A 19,498-nucleotide genomic window follows, 5' to 3' on the forward strand; every position below is an offset into this window, starting at 1 on the left:
TTCACTATCTCGTCACCGTTGTCGCATCATTCACTCAGTGATTCAACCCAGGAAAGGTGGTGTGGAAAGGTGAGGGTGTAACTGATTCCGGGCGTACCAATTCCACGCATTCAGAGCAGGGGGCACCATTTCCTTCTTCCGCTACTTTGAACTTCACGTCCAGGGAGTCCCAAGGCTTCACTCGGAATTTGAACCCCGAACCCTACGATCAGCAGCCAAGCATTCCAACTCGTGGACCTACCTCCACCTCAAGTTTAGATTTTTATGCTGGGGGGGGGGGGCAGCAATCATATTGGGGGTTTAGGGACTATGGAATAACGCCCAGTAAAACAGGGGGATTCCCAGTGCTGTCCCTTGGAAAAATTTTTAAATTATCCTCTGAAAACAACATTTTAGGTACAATCTGAGACTATAATTTATTTAAATTTTTGATACTTTTGTTTTCACTTTACATGAATTTACATGCTTCGCTTTTTTTTTCGAACAAATTACCATTGAGCCAGGCTCCCCCTGCCCTACATCCCCAAAAACCTCCGCCCATTCTCTACCTACTAGGCTACCACGTTCTCACCTTATACATACACGAAATTCCATCTCTACTGACGTTATGAAAAAAGGACTACTCTCTGCAATCATCATAATAACCAAATGACATAACTTAAAAGACGAATCAGAGTCGTACCAAATCCTCTAAGGGTCACACCGAACGCTTCTTATCTGACTCACTGGCTCTCAGTCAGACTGTCATTCAATCGCCTGGAGTTAAGCGTTCGAAGTACATTCTTAGGTTCAATTCAAATCGGCCTCTTAGAAAGGAAAACCAACAACTGCCTCTCTTCGGGAATATTCCCCGGTGCAACGCGGAACGAACAGACAATGAAATGCGGGCACACCCGCTATGTAACCCACGTTCCGACGACGCAATTTCTAGGCTATTCCGCGGATATGGGATCCATCCAGCAGCGAAGTTTAAGAGCGAATGGCCATTCCACCTAATTAATTCGCACAGGATTGTCAACCGGAGGCATTCAAAAGGTATGGTGAGGTGGGTAGATTAGTAGGAGGTTTGCCAATGACTGTTCCGTGAGATCATTTAAATACCGACCGTTCATTCGAAAGCAAATACTCAGTTGGCGTCATTACAAAACATCGGTATGACCAAGCATTGCACTTTGGCAAAGGTTCAAAGTAATTGCACTCCCGCTCCATTAATACTAACTAGCTTAACGGTCGAAGAAAACTACCACGATGCCGGAACCATAAGCTGAGAGAGACTGGAGAAAATATTCTTATGTCTCCCTCCGCAAATTAATACAATAATTTAATCCCTTCCATTGAATTTCAAGTGGCACTGGCTTCGTCTGATGAATATGCCAACTCTACGGGAACATCAAGAGCACAAATGAATTCTAAAGCAGTCGCATAATATAGAAAAATACACTAAACCTAAGATAACGTCCGTACTGACTTAAGAATAGGCGACGTAAATACTCTAAGAAATTAAGGAAATAGTCAACACATCTTTCATACGTTCTTATTTTGCATTTTCATACAGTAAAGTCACCTTATGAAGACTATTATGTAGCCGTTTTCAGGTCGAAGATTGTCAACTCGAGACATTCAGAATGACTTGGCAAACTTGGAAAATTTGGAAACTTGGAAAAAAAAATTGGAAACTTAGCAATGGAAACAATAAAAACACCTCTGAATAATATGCCCATAAACCTTAACACGTCTGATCATTGCATTTGACATGACGATACCTCCAAGATAATATATGTATCTTCGAAAATCTAAACAACGACGCGACCGAAAATCTGGCAGATGATACTTCAACCAAGCATATCAGATTACGGTGTCGTACATTTTATGTGCATTAAGAAACCCTAGAGTGGTGACGCCCGGTCTCACAGACCGAAGATTATTTCTCATCGGTGTCTCAAGCGAAGTATATAATGTTGCAGTTTATGCTTTTCAGTAGCTTCCTATTTCACGCTGCTCTTCCGATATGTGACCGAAAAAATCACTTCGTCAGAGTAATTTGATACTTATTGCTACTTTCGGTCTGCGAGACCGCGCGTCACCACTCATGTTCTGAAATTTTACTTTGTTGCCGGAGTGGTGACGCCCGGTCTCACAGACCGGAAGTGTAACATTGATGTATCATGAGAATAGATTACAATGATGCCGCTTTCACCATCCTTTGGATTCAAATTTCAAGTCTTGGAAGTTACATGTACCCTATATAAGGCCAAAGAATCCTTTCTCCACGAGTAAGTCACTGTGTGCGCGCAGTGGATAGACCTGCTTGTGGAACAACGCCGCTGTCCAGGAAAAACATCCAAGCACAACGACACTAACAGGTGCGTAATAAATTTTGGAGTGCATTCATTAGAAATTGCTTATTATCTTCACGCAAATAATTAATTGTACAATATACGAGTATATAATTTCTTTTGGCTAGCACTTATCTCTGGTTCATAATAACTGAACGAGATGAATGGCATTATATGTAATAACTTATAGTTTTATCATTATCTCGACGGGGTATAATCTGCCCATCATCATAATCATCATTAGTCAACAATCCTAAGATTGGTTTGACGCAGCTCTCCATTTCTCCCTCCTATCCGCAAATCTTTTCATAGCTACATATTTCTTCTCTTTTACATCCTTTATAACCTGCCCTATATAACTCATTCGGGGCCGTCCCTTGCCCTTTTTCCCTTCCACTAGTCCTTCAACGATTGTCTTCATCAGACCATCGTGCCTCAAAATGTGGCTAACTAAGTTGTCCTTTCTTCTGCATAAGGTTTTTAGGAGGTTTCTCTTTTCTCCCACTCTTCTTAGCACTTCCTCGTTACTCACACGGTCCATCCATTTTATCTTCATCATTCTTCGGTAGCACCACATTTTGAATGCTTCCACTCTTGACTTCTCTGCTGTTGTCAACGTCCAAGCCTCGCTTCCATAGAGAAACATACTCCATATGTAGCATCTGATGAATTGTTTTCTTACTTCTATGCTGGTTTTTTCAACTGTAAGAAGATTCTTTTTTTGTAGAAAGCCCTCTTCGCCTGCGCTATTCTATTGTGTATTTCTTTCTTGCTCCGTCCATCGCTGGTAATTCGGCTTCCCAGGTAAGAAAACTCGTTCACCTCTTCAAGCTTGTGCTTTCCTTGGTTGATGTTTGTTTTAGCCTCCTCTCTTTTGCTGCAAACTAATATCTTAGTCTTCTTTTTGTTGATTTACAGCTGATATCTGGCCATTGTCCTTTCCATGTTTGTCAACGTCTTCTTCAAATCCTTCTCTGTCTCGGCTATGACAGCTATGTCGTCAGCAAATCGCAGCAAGCTAATTTTTTCTCCGTGGATATGGACACCCGAAGCTTTCTCCTTATTTTCATTGATGGCTTTCTCTATATAAACATTAAAAACTAAGGGGGAAAGCGCACAACCTTGTCTCACCCCTTTTCTTATTCTTGCTTCTGCACCGTTTGGTCCACATTTGATCACAGCTACTTGGTTTTTATACAAACTATGAATAATTCTACGATCATTGTAGAGTACGCCGATTTCTTTCAGAATTCTAAGGATTGAATTCCATTCCACGTTATCAAATGCCTTCTCTAAATTGACAAATGCTATGAAAGTCGGTTCGCTTTTCTCCAATATCTTCTCTATGAGCATCCTAAGTGCCAAAATTGCTTCCCTTGTGCCCCTGCTTTTCCTAAATCCGAATTGGTCCTCATCCAGGAATTCTTCTGCTCTTCGTTCTATTATCCTGTAAATCCAATTATCCAATTGCATGCTGCATGCTGGTGATTGATCACCCCTGCCAAACACCCTAGAGGTGGCTTGCAGGGTATTATGTAGATGTAGATGTAAATGATTCTTGTCAGAATCTTTGACGCATGTGTCGTCAAGTTTATGGTCCTAAATTCTTCGCACTTCTCACCTCTCTTCTTTTTGGGTATGGGAATGATGATGTTCTTCTCGAAGTCACCAGGTAAATCTTGTTGAGTACATATCGCAGATAGTTTTATACAGTTGAGTTAAGACCTTTTCTCCTGCATTTTGTATTAGATCTGCTGGAATGTCATCTATTCCTGGGGCCTTATTCTTTCGCAGGTCTCTTATTGCAGCGTCGAATTCCGATTTTAAGATGCTTGCTCCAATGTCATCCTTTTCAACTTCACTTTCCTCTTCGATAACTTTTGAGCTAAGCTTGCTTCCGTTGTATAATTCCTCCAGGTATTCCTTCCATCTCTCGGCTTTGTCTTCGTTTTCAATTAGAATGTTTCCATTCTTGTCCCTTATGGTATTACATTTTGTGTTTCGTTCCTTGAAATAGTTCCTCACTATTCTATAGGCCACTTCCACTTTCCTTTGTGCGAGGTTATTTTGTACGTCCTCACATACGTTCCTCATCCACGCTTCTCTGGCTTTCCTCGCTTTGCGGCAAATCTTGTTCTTTATTCTCTTGTAGCAAGCCTGTCCTTCCTCAGTATTCGTATTCTTATACTTTCTCCGTACTTCAATGAGGTCTAGGACTTCATCCGTGATCCAAGGCTTTTTCTTAACACATTTTCTTCTCCCTGGAACTTCTCTAGCGGCCTCCTCAAACCCACTTTTTATGTTAGTCCAGTTATTCTCAACTGATTTTTCAGACTGATCTAATCCTATCTTGCGCTCCATTACTTCTTGAAAGGCCTGTTGATTTTTTGGCTCCTTTAGTTTCTCTAATTGCCAGGCGTTCTTTGCTGATTTCTTCAATTTCTTGCTATTTGAAAATCATCTTAGCTATCGTGCATCTATGGAAAACATACCACGAATCACTCTTTTACGGATAAATGAACTACTGACCATTAAGCCATCAGAATTACCACCTAATCCGACTGAATGGCAGATTGGGCGCTGTAAATATTGTGACAGTAAGAGGAATCGTAAAACGCGATACTCTTGTAAAATTTGTAACTCATCTCTCTGCCTTGAATACGTAACCTTGCTTTGCGAAAGGTGTTATGCCAAACATTCAGAAGCCTTCTTTTGACATTGATATTCCTGAAAAATTCCTGATTGGGTATGATTGAATATATTTTAAATGTATGGCATGTAATTTAAATTAACTCTATTGTTAATTATCAATACCATGTATCGGATTTTTTGTGTAGTAATGAAAAGATGCCGATGTATAAATATTTCTTCCTGTTCTCCAACATTTAAACGAATAAAAGTTGAAAAAATTGTGTATTTAATGAAAATGTGAAATAAATATTTATAATAAGCAATACAATTTCGTATTATGAAGCTAATTCAAAGTAATTCAACTCAATTAATCTTCCAAACAGCGTAAGAGACCACATCGGTCCAGGAGACCGACGTCACCACTCGTGTACCAAAAATTCACGTCACCACTCTAGGGTTAAGAGCGAATGGCCATTCCACCTAATTAATTCGCACAGGATTGTCAACCGGAGGCATTCAAAAGGTATGGTGAGGTGGGTAGATTAGTAGGAGGTTTGCCAATGACTGTTCCGTGAGATCATTTAAATACCGACCGTTCATTCGAAAGCAAATACTCAGTTGGCGTCATTACAAAACATCGGTATGACCAAGCATTGCACTTTGGCAAAGGTTCAAAGTAATTGCACTCCCGCTCCATTAATACTAACTAGCTTAACGGTCGAAGAAAACTACCACGATGCCGGAACCATAAGCTGAGAGAGACTGGAGAAAATATTCTTATGTCTCCCTCCGCAAATTAATACAATAATTTAATCCCTTCCATTGAATTTCAAGTGGCACTGGCTTCGTCTGATGAATATGCCAACTCTACGGGAACATCAAGAGCACAAATGAATTCTAAAGCAGTCGCATAATATAGAAAAATACACTAAACCTAAGATAACGTCCGTACTGACTTAAGAATAGGCGACGTAAATACTCTAAGAAATTAAGGAAATAGTCAACACATCTTTCATACGTTCTTATTTTGCATTTTCATACAGTAAAGTCACCTTATGAAGACTATTATGTAGCCGTTTTCAGGTCGAAGATTGTCAACTCGAGACATTCAGAATGACTTGGCAAACTTGGAAAATTTGGAAACTTGGAAAAAAAAATTGGAAACTTAGCAATGGAAACAATAAAAACACCTCTGAATAATATGCCCATAAACCTTAACACGTCTGATCATTGCATTTGACATGACGATACCTCCAAGATAATATATGTATCTTCGAAAATCTAAACAACGACGCGACCGAAAATCTGGCAGATGATACTTCAACCAAGCATATCAGATTACGGTGTCGTACATTTTATGTGCATTAAGAACTTATTTTTGCATTGATTCTGCCATCAATGTGATGTGAGCATTATTAATCATGTGTGTGAAAGAGATCACCATCCGTCCGTATTGGACACAATGGCATGGCATGATGAATATCGTTGAAATTGACGTGTGGAGAGGTTGAAGACCGGGTCGTTTACCTCACTGGTGGAAGAGGAAAATCGTGAACCATAAGTTTGTCTCCGATGGACCGTTGTTCGAGAAGCAGCGTGTCTCCGGTTATCCATTCATCTCCACGCATGATTAATCGGCCCAATATATTCCCCCTGACGGAGCACTGCTTCCGTGAGGCCAGAAAGATCCGAGGCAACAAGAAGTTCCCCACTGCCCGTGGCTACACAGAATGATTAGCCTCGTCCTTCCGCGCACCCCTCGCGTGTCCCCTGGCTCACAGATTAATATCTCCCGCCACGAATCAAGCACTCGCGAAGAGCACAATTCATTAATATAATCCAGTTGAGTGCGGGGAAGGGAGTTCATATGAACTCTCGCACACGTCCACTTGAAGCGATCACTTCTGCTTCGCATGCATCCCAGGCAGAGGCCTGCTTCCAACCTCCAGCAGCGTAGACGGAATCGGTGACCTCAAAGTTTCAGAAAAATGAAATACAATAAATAATAAAGATAAGTCCTGAATTGCATTGTAGAAACGTTGAAATTAAGTAACCCTACAAGAATTATCCCCGCGTGGTCCCCAAATTCTAAAATAAGTAGCAACGTAAATGCTAAATTAACACGATAGCAGCTAAAAAAATATTCATAAAATACGCTACACCATGGCAAATATACGATAATTCAATGTCCAAAAGTAAAGAAAAATGCCCACTCGCATGGCTTAAAACATATTTGGATTCAAGGTCCATCAAAACAGTGAAGAGCAAGAGTATTCATGCAGGGACCGCTAAAGGTGATCACTGTTTCGCCGTAAGTTTTTGAGTCAGATGATTCTCAGAGTATTTCTCACACAACCGAGCGTGCAACACTTCCTTGGTGTCCCGCAGCAGGTGGCGCATTTCCGTAATCCCTCTTGCGGCCAACGGATGACCAGCGCAGGCCACGAAGTGGCACTGGAGAACAGATACTTAACCCGGCAGTGGTCGCGTGGGGTGTCCCAGACACCCCAGCCTTATAAAAGCGCGATTTTTTCTTCCAGTTTTGACTGCAGTGATCTGTACCTTCCTCTAGCTGAGTTTTTAAGCTTTCTGAGGACACCTGTGAAATATGATTATAATATCACCACAAGTTTTTAAACAAAATTACTTTCGTCAAAGCTCTGCAGAGTGGGGTGCGCTAGACACCCCACGCGACCTTTCTCGTTACGGTTTTCCTCATAAGTTTTTTCGTCACCAAAATGTTTTCAGCCATTTGAATTTTATTTGATTGTTACTATTTTTGAAACTTACAATGAAAGTTGTCTTTTTATGTTTACATGAATAAATATTTACGTATGGGTAGATTTTAGTGGCTGTATTCGCATAAACAAATTCAATGTTTGTTATATCCAGTTTCTCAATTTCTATTTTTCTGTAAGTTATTTGTACATTGCTAGCCCTCTTTATTTACGATTACATTTTTAGCTTTGGAGAACTATGCATTCATACATAAGCTTACTACCTTTCCGCATTCAATTTTTGAAAAGAATTTATTTCACGCAGTTATACTGTAAGCAAATGGAATAAATTTTTCCTATGACCACTGGTGGAAAATGTGTTAAAAAAGCACGGAAACAAGGTTGTTAGCCTGAATTATTTGCAAGAGGCATAGATATTCTCCAAATAATTTGATTTCTTCGGAAAATAAACACCGCAGTCGGACCATTGCTCAATGCTGGGTAAGCATCGCAGGAGAACACAGCTGGTAGTCTCGATGCTTTGCATGTGAAATCGATACATCTCATGTAAGTTGATCTAGTTTGAAAACAAATATCAATGGTGGATGATTGCTCAATTTTGGGTATGAATCACACTTGAACACAGCTGGTAGTCTCGATGCTTTGCAAGTAATAGAGATACTTCTCATGTAAGTTGATCTAGTTTGAAAACAAATACCAATGATGGATGATTGCTCAATTTTGGGTAAGAATTACAGGAGAACACAGCTGGTAGTCTCTATGCTTTGCAAGTGATAGAGATACTTCTCGTGTAAGTTGATCTAGTCTGAATACAAATACCACTGGTGGATGATTGCTCAATGCTGGGTTTTAATCGGAGTAGGACAGGGGTGTGTATATATACAGGGCTGTGACTTCAGTTTCCTTTGTCTTGTTGAATGGTTGGCCTGTGAAGACAGACGTGAGATATTTAGAGCTGTGATAATCATCTCCATGGATTCGTCATCCAATTATGACTTTCTGGAGAAACACTGACTTTGATAATTGTCGACGACCGTCAATGAGGTAAGAGAATTTTTCAAAATCAATATAGCAATCATTTTTCTAGTTTTTCGGTAACATGAAAGAGAGATTTGGTAATACTTATAATATTTGCATTCAATACATTATAGACGTCTGCAGTCTCTCTTGAAAAAAAGACAGAGATACCTCGGCTTTAGATTGAATAGTTGGAGGAGGACTTATTACATTCTGCCTTCGCAGCAAATTGCGAAGTTTTTGCGGTGATTTCTTGAATACTTCGTTCAATAAGGTAAGCGCAGTACTTATTCACGTAAATTATCATTTATGTGTTATCATTCATTTGCCGTTGACAATAGGCCTTCTAATACTTACATTCATCGTTTCCAAACTATAATAGATGTCAACTATATCCCGTGAAAAAGAAAGAACCGAAATACTTCGTCTTTTGAATGAATCATCGGATGAGGAAGTCATTGATTCTGGCGGAACTTCGGATGAGGAAGAAGACGGGTGTTCTATGTCGGAGCATGACACTGATAGTGAACAACAGTGCAGTGACGTTGAACTTTCAGAAAAGAGAAGTGACCATGTGTATGTTGGTAAGGATGGGGTAACTAAATGGAATACGCAGGCACCAAGACCAAATGTCAGAACATCAAGAAGTAACATTGTTACTCAGAGGAGTGGGCTTATTGGCAACAAAAATGGGTTCAGAACACCAATAGACTGTTTTCGTGCAATGTTTGATGAACGAATGATAGAGCGTATTGTAAGTTGCACCAATATTCAGATACAAAAAGTAGCTAAAAATTATTCTCGTGAAAGAGATGCTAGCAAAACAGACATGGAAGAAATTGAATGCCTGATTGGTATTTTACTTTTCGCCGGGGCAAATAAATCTGGGAGACAGAATTTATTGGATTTGTGGGATCGCAGCGGACTAGGGGTGGAACTATGCTATTCTTCAATGAGCCATCACAGATTTCTCTTTCTCCTTCGGTGTCTTCGTTTTGACGACCTCAACACTAGAATGGAGAGAATAAAGGCAGATAAATTAGCACCAATTAGGGATATATTTCAGATATTTGTTGGTAATATACGACAGCATTACAGAATTGGACTATTTGCCACAGTTGATGAGCAATTGGTTCCTTTTCGGGGAAAGTGTTCATTTAGACAATATTTACCCTCCAAGCCCGCAAAATACGGCATCAAAATTTTTGCCCTGGTAGATTCGAGTGTATTCTACACTTTGAACTTAGAGATTTACGCAGGACGGCAACCAGAGGGTCCGTTTTTTGTCGATAACTGTCCGAAAGAGGTGGTAAAGCGAATGGTTTCTCCTATAATCGGAAGTGGGAGAAACATCACAGTAGATAATTGGTTCACTAGTATTCCGTTAGCAGAGGAAATGATAAGCAATAATTTGACGCTTGTGGGAACAGTGCGCAAGAATAAAAGGGAATTACCACCGGATATAGTGAATGTAAGAGAGAGAGAAGAAAATAGCAGCTTATTCTGCTTTAGGAAGAATATAGCTTTGGTTTCGTATGTCCCAAAAAAATCAAAAAATGTCATTCTATTATCAGCAATGCACAGCAGAATTTCTATCGACGAATCCACGGGAAATAAGAGGAAACCGGAAATATTGACCTTTTACAATTCAACTAAAGGAGGGGTAGACACAGTAGATGAAATGTGCAGCACCTATTGTACCAACAGAAACACTAGGAGATGGCCAATGACTGTTTTCTTTCATTTGCTAAACACTGCTGGCATCAATGCATTCATTATGTTTAGGGATACCAATCCTAATTCAAAATTGCGGAGAAGTTTTCTTCGTGAGATAGCTAGATCCTTAACTTTACCATACATTAAAAGGAGATCAAAAATAAGCACGATTCCCAGAGGGCTGAGAAGGAAAGTAGAGAAATATGCGCAAAATGAGTCTGATTGTGAGGAAAAGAAAGAGGAGGAAGTGAAGAAAAAAGTTGGAAGATGCGTTCTTTGCCCTAGAAGTAAAGATATAAAAACAAAAATTTGTTGTGAATTATGTAAGAAATTAATGTGTGGTAAGCATTTGTTGAAAATTTGCAGTGACTGCTTAAAGTAAATAAATAGTGTACATGAATAATTTCCAACTATCTTTCAATTCAATAAAACTTTTCAGTAGCATGAAATTTGACTGTTGTTGAAGATTGTAGAATAAATTAGTTAACCCTTCCAATGTTGCATGGCAATTCTGAAAGGAGTAATTCAATAGCTAAAAGCAATCGTATACTCATCGTAAGCTTTGCCTCGAGAATACATGTTGGGAAATCGATTAATTATTGGTAAGTAGTGTTTACCTATGGCAAATAGAAGTCAATGATAAATTTTTGTTAATAAAAGAATAATGCCATATATAATGAGAAACAGTGATAGATTTTATAAAATCACATGCCATGTTTGCTAATCTCAATATATTTCGATTGTATTCCTAGGCTAACGACGAAAAACTAAATTTTGGTTATTTCATGGAGGAATTCGAACAGCCAACTTCGGGTACTCAGAATTATTGACTTAAAAAATTAAAATTTAAGTTAATGATTTTAAATACTGATTATATCAATTATCAAATACGCAAAATATATGGCAGGATATAAACTTATGAAAAATATGCATTTTTACGAGAAAAATAGACAAAAATCATTTGGGGTGTCAGGGACACCCCACGCGACCACTCACGTTGGGAAAATGGGCGCGACTACCGCCGGGTTAAAAGTGCCCACAGCATTAAATTGTGGCGAATACAATGCAGTCTCACAGTATCAAGCACCAATATTTTCAAAACTCGGATCAAATAAAATTTCAAAAATAATAGAAAAACAAAAATTGCCGGCCTCGGTGGTGGCGGGGTAAAGCCCTCGCCTGCCGAACTGAAGGCCGCTGGTTCGAGTCCCGCATGGCTAAATTTAACCTATCCAGGGCATGGGCGTTTGTGAGTTTCCCTATTTATTAATTGTTGTAAATTTCCAGTTGTAAGGCCTTTGTGCTGTTTACGGGGAGATGAAAATAAATAAATAATTATGTACAGAAAGAAGTCGTCTCTTTAAATCTTTTTTTAAAAAGTGGAAAATTTTATTTCATTCGAAAATACATGATTTTAAATATTTTTAACAAGATACATGCCTTTTGTTATGAACTAATACAACAGAAATTACAGGCTTCTTTGTAAGGAATGCTGTAAGGTCATTTGAGTAGGATATTTTAGACACCTCCGCTCACACACAGATGTACACAATTTTCCGTTTTAAACGTCCTAATTTTCCACGTACAAGCGAATTTGTGAGATATTCTATACAATAAAATGCAGTGGCAACGCTATAGAGAACTAGCAAGTAAATTTAGCTTGACGCATGCTACACGTAAATAATGGTTAAGAAGGTATTGACACAGGAATCACTATAATATATGTTCCCTTCCGTCTCCCATTCATTCTATATTAATTAAAAGACTTCCCTCTCCCTTTCTCTTAACTCTCTTCAGTCCTTTTCACTTTACAATCGTGAATACCATCCTTGAGGTTGAATAAAATATAAAAGTGTGAAAATCATATCACTTTGTCTATCATAACTTTATGACACGAAAAGCATTACGTCAAACAGAGATTGAAAAGTAGGACATATATAGCTGGCGGTGGAGACCACAATACCCAACTTTGACCCACACATCCAGCCACAAACGAAGGAATATCGTAGAACCACGAGAGATTATGAGCATCCGAGTTGAAAACTACTTTGACTCGACCTGCCTCTTTTACTGCACGCAGCAGAGAGAAAATTCAGTACTGAAAGTCTGCGGGCAAGGTTAAATAGCATGACTACACCGCATTACCTTTGGTGAAGAAGCCCGTCCTATGAATACCTGGAAGTTAACTTCAATATTCTAAAATCCTTTAGAAAAAATAAAGTTAGTCTTTTGACGAAATATACAATGAGGTCCATGCGTAAACATTCACCTGAAGTTTCTACCCCAACCAAGTTCTACTCTGCTGACCATAAAATTGATGCAAGGAAATTTCGACTGTGCCGAGGCATAATTAAAGCTGCAAATGGCATCTGTTGATGAATTCTTCGTTGCCTTTATAAAACAACGCCGGCAATTAGCAATAGAACTGAGTGAGGCATGATCCTTGTATCGGCCAGAATATTTATTTCCATGAGACTGATATCCATTATTTATACTTAAACATGATACTATAATTTTTAAGTTAAGAAATATAACAATAAATATAACTTTGCTCTCTATAACTTAATATTTAATCAATTACTTGTTTCAATACCCTGTATTACTTTCAAGACTAGTATAGACAATGATAGTGCATTGAAACTAGTCAATGATTAAAGGTTAAGTTTTAGAAAGCAGAATTGCTGTTTTTCTTTACTTAAAATTGAATTCTACAAGACTAAGGACGCAACAATTCAGTGTACTATAAAATTTTAAGTAGCGCTAAAAAAAGCGTACGAATCATCTCCTTCACCATCCACAAACCTTCTCTCGTGGTTACTTATATCATCTGCGAATATCGTTCGCTATATAGAATATTCAGCAAGATAGGAATTCACTGACTGAATTGTCTTTCTTTCATTAAGTTGTACGATATCCATTTTTTAAATTTTGACCTTCTAGTTAAATCTAAAATCATTCGTCCCCTTTTTTGGCTCCAAGGAATTTAGAGGATTTCATTTATTTAAAGAGATCTCCTCGAATTGAAAACACGATTTGAACGCCAACATACGAAAGTGCCGTACCAGACGAAAACAAAATGCACTGAGTAGGCAACGTCGATTAAAAATTACGTATTCATCCCGGCATGCGAAAATCAAGAACTCGGATATCATTTCCAGCCCACCACGGCAGATTTTTTTCTATCGTTTCCTTTTTGTATCCGGAGGCCCTGCTTTCACCAAAGAGTCTTTTTACGCGGTTCTGCAGTCATTCGTTTGGATTGCGCGAATAAATTATTCAAAGCATCCCTCCATGCTCTGAGTGGGTAATTCCTTACTAAGTCTATTTAATTCCTAAACAATTTACGCACACCAACGTCGACGATTATGGGATAAATAGTAGGTAACAAGAATCGTTGTGCACTTGACTCTAATGTCGAAACGCCTCTGTTGGGAATATCAGCGATATTTCCGCGAGAGACCTTTAAGTAATTTTAAGGAGAGAGCAATTGCGATCATGCAGGATTCACCGTTAGTAATTATACGTGCTGAGTTCAGTGCATAAATGAATACGCATTTAGATTAATATGGAGCCTCAACTTAAGAAACAGGTTCCGAGGAATAATGTCATAAGTTTCCAACTCTTGTTTCAGAAGCTTGAATATTAAGTTCGCAATTTTAAATGCACCATGCACGATAAAAGCATTGAAATTATGTGCAGTCTTTACAAATACAGATAAAAATATTATGTCGCTGCAACAATTATGAATGTATAACTACATATTGATGAGAAAAACGAAGAAAACTTTAAAAAAAACAGAGAATTAAATTTTTATAGGCAATGTAGCTTTACGTCTGTTGAAATGGCATCTTGACCGCAGCCATTTTACGTTGACTACGTGACGGGACGGTACATAACATCCCAAATCCCTTCCAATATAAGTTTAGCATAAAATTAAATTAGCTCTATTTACTCAAGGAGAATAACTTAAAATATTACGGTAGAGTTAGCCATACCCTCACAAGTTGAATGAATATAAACTGAACGCTGCAACAAACGAATTCAGGGCATGCCAATGCAAATTCAGTTGTATTCGCTGTATAGCCTATTAATCCGCCGAGATCAAGTAAATGTGAAAAACAAAAATGAGGAGAAGGACGCGAAAATGGTGATAACAACACTTCGAGATGGTAGAATATCGTAAAAGGGCAAGGGAGGTATCAGCACCCAGAAAACCAATGACCACCGCATAAAAAATGGAAACGACTTGTGAGAAATTCTTCAAGCCAACCGAATTCGAGCATATCCATGTGAAGAGTGACATAACCATTATTTAAAAAATTAAGCAGTATTTCAATTAGTTCAGACCTGTTTCACCACCTAACGGCATCATTAGAAGTAAATATTTTTGTTGAAAACTTTTGCCACATTGCGAGTAATATTCTTTAGCATATATTTTAAACACAATATTATATAATTCAAAAAAACAGCTATAGCACTAAAAAGAAAGAAATTTAATATTAAAAGAAAAAATTTCTCAGGTTTATCTCATCATCAGATATCATAAAATTAGAGGCGAGTTCGCATTTACATCCATTGGAATTGCGAGGGAAAAATTCGATGTCCTTCAAAGTTACTTCACTCGACAAAGATGGGGTCATGTTTATAAACAACTGGTAGTTGCGAAGGTTACTAGAGAGTCGAGAATTTCTATTTTTTCTAATACATACACGAATACCACGGCGGCAAGTAGTACGATAGTGGATGACCATTATTTCGAAGGAAAAAGAAAAAAAAGCGAGCCGGAGGATTCTTTCACGGCTGACGTAGAAGGCCACTTCCAACGCAATCCTATGAAAAGAAAGGCGCACCCTAATTCCATTCTAGATACGCACCCACGCCGCACCGCGTTGGTGAGTCAACGTCGCCGTGCCTATCTGCAGACCGTAAAGCCCTTCGCGAGATTTGTAAAAAAAAAAATCAGTCCTCCAGAGGGCGATCGACCAGTGCCATCTCTTCCGGAACGTGTTTTCGACCTTTCGCGCGGAGTCATATCGTAGGAGTTAGGTCGAAAACGGAACACAAACCGATCACCTAAGAATAACGACCCGCCCTCAACACGGAGCGGCAGAAAGCGTTATTTTGGCTGCGTTTCAAAGCGCAGGAGTTTTCCGTTGTTTCTTCCTCCAAAGGAGACACACACGAGATCCTCGCGTCACACGAAACCCACGGCCGTCAGATGAAAAGAAGCATCCTGTAGCTCATGCATTGAGGAAATGCACTCAGCGAAACCTGATTTACGGGCCTACGCGGGATACATCGCAGCCGAGCATGGCACACAGCGGGCGTAGTATATCGGAGCGATCTGAAGTAAAACCTCATTCCTCACGGAGCTAATCGCTGCTGCTGAGGAGGGCCGGCAAAAAAATAAGTGAAGTCCTCCCGTTTAGTTTATGCTTCCGCATGCCCGGGATATAATTTGTCGGGCGAAACCGCCTCCTCCTTTAGACGGGGATTGTAGTTTTTTTACCGGAAACTTGTTGCCATTAGTAGTTGATAGAGAGGTAGGATTTTCCATGGCGTGCAATAGAATTATAATCAAGATGGAAAAAACGCGCACTGGAGTCGATCTTAGCTCAAAATTGATATGGGCCGCATTTCAGTGACTCTTAAACTACCAAGAAGACTGATTATGATGAATCCACTAACAACCTCTTTCGCGATTCTTAAGGGCTCAAGAGTAATAGAATACTGCTGATTGACTTAATCACATTAAAAAGGCAATTATTTAAAATTGCGAAAATTACCAGAAGAGACCAATTAGACGTACCTCCTTCGTTTCGAAAGAACTGCTCGGGAATAATACGCAATTTCCATCAGCTGTCAACCAATACTCCGTGCCTACGTGGCTCAAAAGTGTTTTTTGCTGCAAACAAATAAGGGCGAAGATTTGATTTTCAAATAAATTGGCTTACTCCATGTTATCTAAAGGCCTATAAACAGCCGATAGCAAATGCAAAGTGAGCTGTTGACTGTAATGTGTGGAGTGTAGACATTTTTTCTCAAGATAAAACTTATTTCCTCGAGATTAAAATTGTCCACATTTCCTCCAGCATAAAGAACTAGAGCAAAGGGACTCCATTAACGGAGGCCCAGGAACATGGCGGCTAAGCGTTATATCGTTGTCGTTTCGCGCGCATTTTATTTTGCGGCGGCACTAGGCAGATGTATCTCGTTCAGTGTGACTTTCGCCAATACCCGTGGTGGAAGTGGTCTTTTTTAGTTGACAATCATCTCGCATGCCTTAAATGTGTGGTTTAGATGATTAATTGACTTGTTGCACATTGCTGCCGCGTATTTACTCGTTAAAAGTTGATACAGATGACTGGTAGCGCCGCGAGTGACGATTTTGAATGTGATTTTTATGCGCGCTGAGCGACAAGAATTCTAGCGGCGGACTTGAGAGTACTCCAATGTAACGTTCGTGAATTAGAGAGAGGTTCGACGCGTACAACCTCTGTACGTTTTCTCGCCCAACCCATAAGAAAGCGTAGGTAAATTTATGCGTGCGTTCCGCGTTCACCGTTTGCGAAACCCAATAGCGAGGAGACAATGCGCGTCGGTTGCTCGACCTTCCCCAAGCTGTGTTGCCACCCCGTGGGTAACTGGGCCGACGGGCTTCGAGGAATAAAGTCGCTTTGCTCTTTAGATGGCGCGCAGCACGTAAATGGAATAATGCACGTCTTTAAAGACGGCGAAGCACTCGAGACCGAAGACAGCTCTTCCATTTTTATTTCCCCTCTCTTTATTTCTTTCAGGTCACTAGGTTTTCTAAGTGAAAAGTAACGGTGCTAACTCGTTTCAAGGACCATATTATTCCCTCTGCAGGTAATCTCTTAGCAGCAAGTGGTCAAATGACCATAACAGACTTTGTTATATACGCACTGTTTCAGAAATTTCAAATGAAACCATGCACCTGAAATGCAGTTCAGATATGTGGAACGACATGGAATTCAGCTAATGAGTTAACTTACGCGGAAATACGGAGCGTAGGTACAATATAAATTCTTACTCATAAGCTGTCGTAAAAAAGAATAATCAAATTACTTCATTGTCTATTTAAATTTCCTTAAGAAATCAAATAATTGATTTAAAAAATCATCATTCCATGAACCCATCTAAAATCGTAGGCAATATTTGAATAGGTATTTGCATAATGTTTTAATTGGAGAAGAAATGAAAAACTTTATGACTTTGGTCAACAAGCATATGTCAGAAAAAGGATGAAATTAAATCGCTCTACTCAGTCTATGCTAAGAAACGGACAGGATCCTATGCAAATAGCTTTCATAATGAAACATTTTTCACTTGTGACGTGTACGGATGAAACTAAGTCCCTATGATTACGAACTATTCTTTGGTCTCTTGGGGAATAATTTCCTCTTTTATGAAGAAATTACGGCCATCTTCGCTACTTAACCGCTCCTTGCCTTATCATCAGTTTTTCTCACGTGTGGCCATCACCATGGAGTTCTACCAACTGTTGATCTTAAAATCCTTTCCTTTATAGCCGTTTCATGGAAAGGGTGGGACGATGGTTGATTTTTACGTATCTGTTGCTTAAATAAAGATGATTTACGGAATGATTGCCGGTAATCCTATGATATAATAGTACAATAGGGCAAAATCCTTCATCATGAATATAGCAAAAAAATAAAACAATAGTCCACTGAAATTCGTTATATGCGAGTTTTATAGTACCACGATAAGCGGCAACGTGTATGGTTTACGGAAAACTGAAAGCGCGAAAAAATAACTAAAAATGATCGATTACATGAATATCAGGCCATAGAGGTACCCGCAGTGAAACAGAAAGATGGATGGAGGAAAGCGACCAGGCCAGGAAGAGGTCAGGCACCTCCGACCTGCTTCAGGTATTAGTTCAAATGAGGATGCCTCATGAAGCGCCATCGATCAAGCATAGGTCGAGTCCAAGTGAGAGATAGTTTGAGAGTTTCATTAACCCCCTCCCGAATTTTCCCTATATAAAATGTAAATTTTCCGATATGCAATATGAATATCAAAATGAAAAATAAAATAAAAGTATAAATTTTCTAGACAGTCTTCAGAGAACAACCACCAAACGAACTCCCCCAAAATGTTAAACTCTTGCAAATGAGCACCCCGAATATTTTCAAGCGATGCTCTATGCGCATGTGTTTACGTGCCACTGCTGTACAACCTGGCATCATGTAGTGTGGCTCATGCCGAGCATGCAAAAATAATCACCCCCTTCCAAACGCCCGACAAGATACTTCTAGGATATGATGCTGATGCAGATAATAAGAGCAGGTAGGAAAATATGTTGGGAGCGGGAGGGAAGGTTAGAGATGAGGAGTAGGCGGGCAGAAAAGGGTTCGCGGCGCCCTGAGCTTCCAATTGGGCGAAACCAAGCGTTTCGGAGGCGAAGTTTGCTCTTTGCGAGTTAACTAATGGAACGAGGGAGGCAGCGGCGCGGCGGCCGGGGGAAGGCGAGGCGGGCAGCGTAGGAAGCGAATCCCCCCCTCGTGGAAAGGGGGAAGTTGTGCTGCTCGCGGGATAGTTGAGGAAGTGAGTCAAATGAGGAAGAAGTGACTGAGGCTAATGGAGGATCAAGAGGGTTGCCGGTCCACCGAAAGGTTTAAAATTTGTTTTTATTTTACGGATGAATTCTCGTCCGAAAGGGAAAGCAGACTTAAAGCTTCTAAGGGTAAAAAATGGTCTACACTTAGCAGAGCGAGCAAAAATCAGAAGTTAATTTACAGTGCATGAAAAAAATTAAATATTCACAAAAATGGAAATGATCACTTAATTTTAATGTTTATGACAGTTGAAAGATCCTTTTAGACAAGGAAAATTGTCACTTCAAAATACAGATTAATGCGAAATTTTAGCGTAAGAAAAACAATCTCGACATAATGATTAAAACTGAGATAAAATTTCAGTCTTATATGAATTTACTTTGGATTTAAGGCTTCTCATTGTGTCTGAAAAGCATCCTTTAACCCACGTAGTGCTAACTTTAGTATGTAGCAGGAACAT

At 39.5% G+C, this 19,498-nt stretch overlaps 2 protein-coding genes across 2 annotated transcripts in view; one reads left to right on the top strand and one right to left on the bottom strand.

Moving 5' to 3' along the window:
- The window catches only part of LOC124153533, a 937,775-nt gene that overhangs the window by 838,122 nt on the left and 80,155 nt on the right, over nt 1-19,498 (bottom strand). The window lies entirely within an intron of this gene.
- Nucleotides 8,074-11,413, top strand: LOC124161528 (piggyBac transposable element-derived protein 4-like). Its single transcript, XM_046537886.1, has 3 exons — nt 8,074-8,749; nt 8,857-8,996; nt 9,105-11,413. Exon 3 carries the CDS (start codon nt 9,105-9,107, stop codon nt 10,818-10,820), a length of 1,716 nt encoding a protein of 571 aa, XP_046393842.1. The 5' UTR covers nt 8,074-8,749; nt 8,857-8,996; the 3' UTR covers nt 10,821-11,413.

The sequence above is a fragment of the Ischnura elegans genome, chromosome 1 (assembly GCF_921293095.1).
Source record: "Ischnura elegans chromosome 1, ioIscEleg1.1, whole genome shotgun sequence".
NCBI lineage: Eukaryota > Metazoa > Arthropoda > Insecta > Odonata > Coenagrionidae > Ischnura > Ischnura elegans.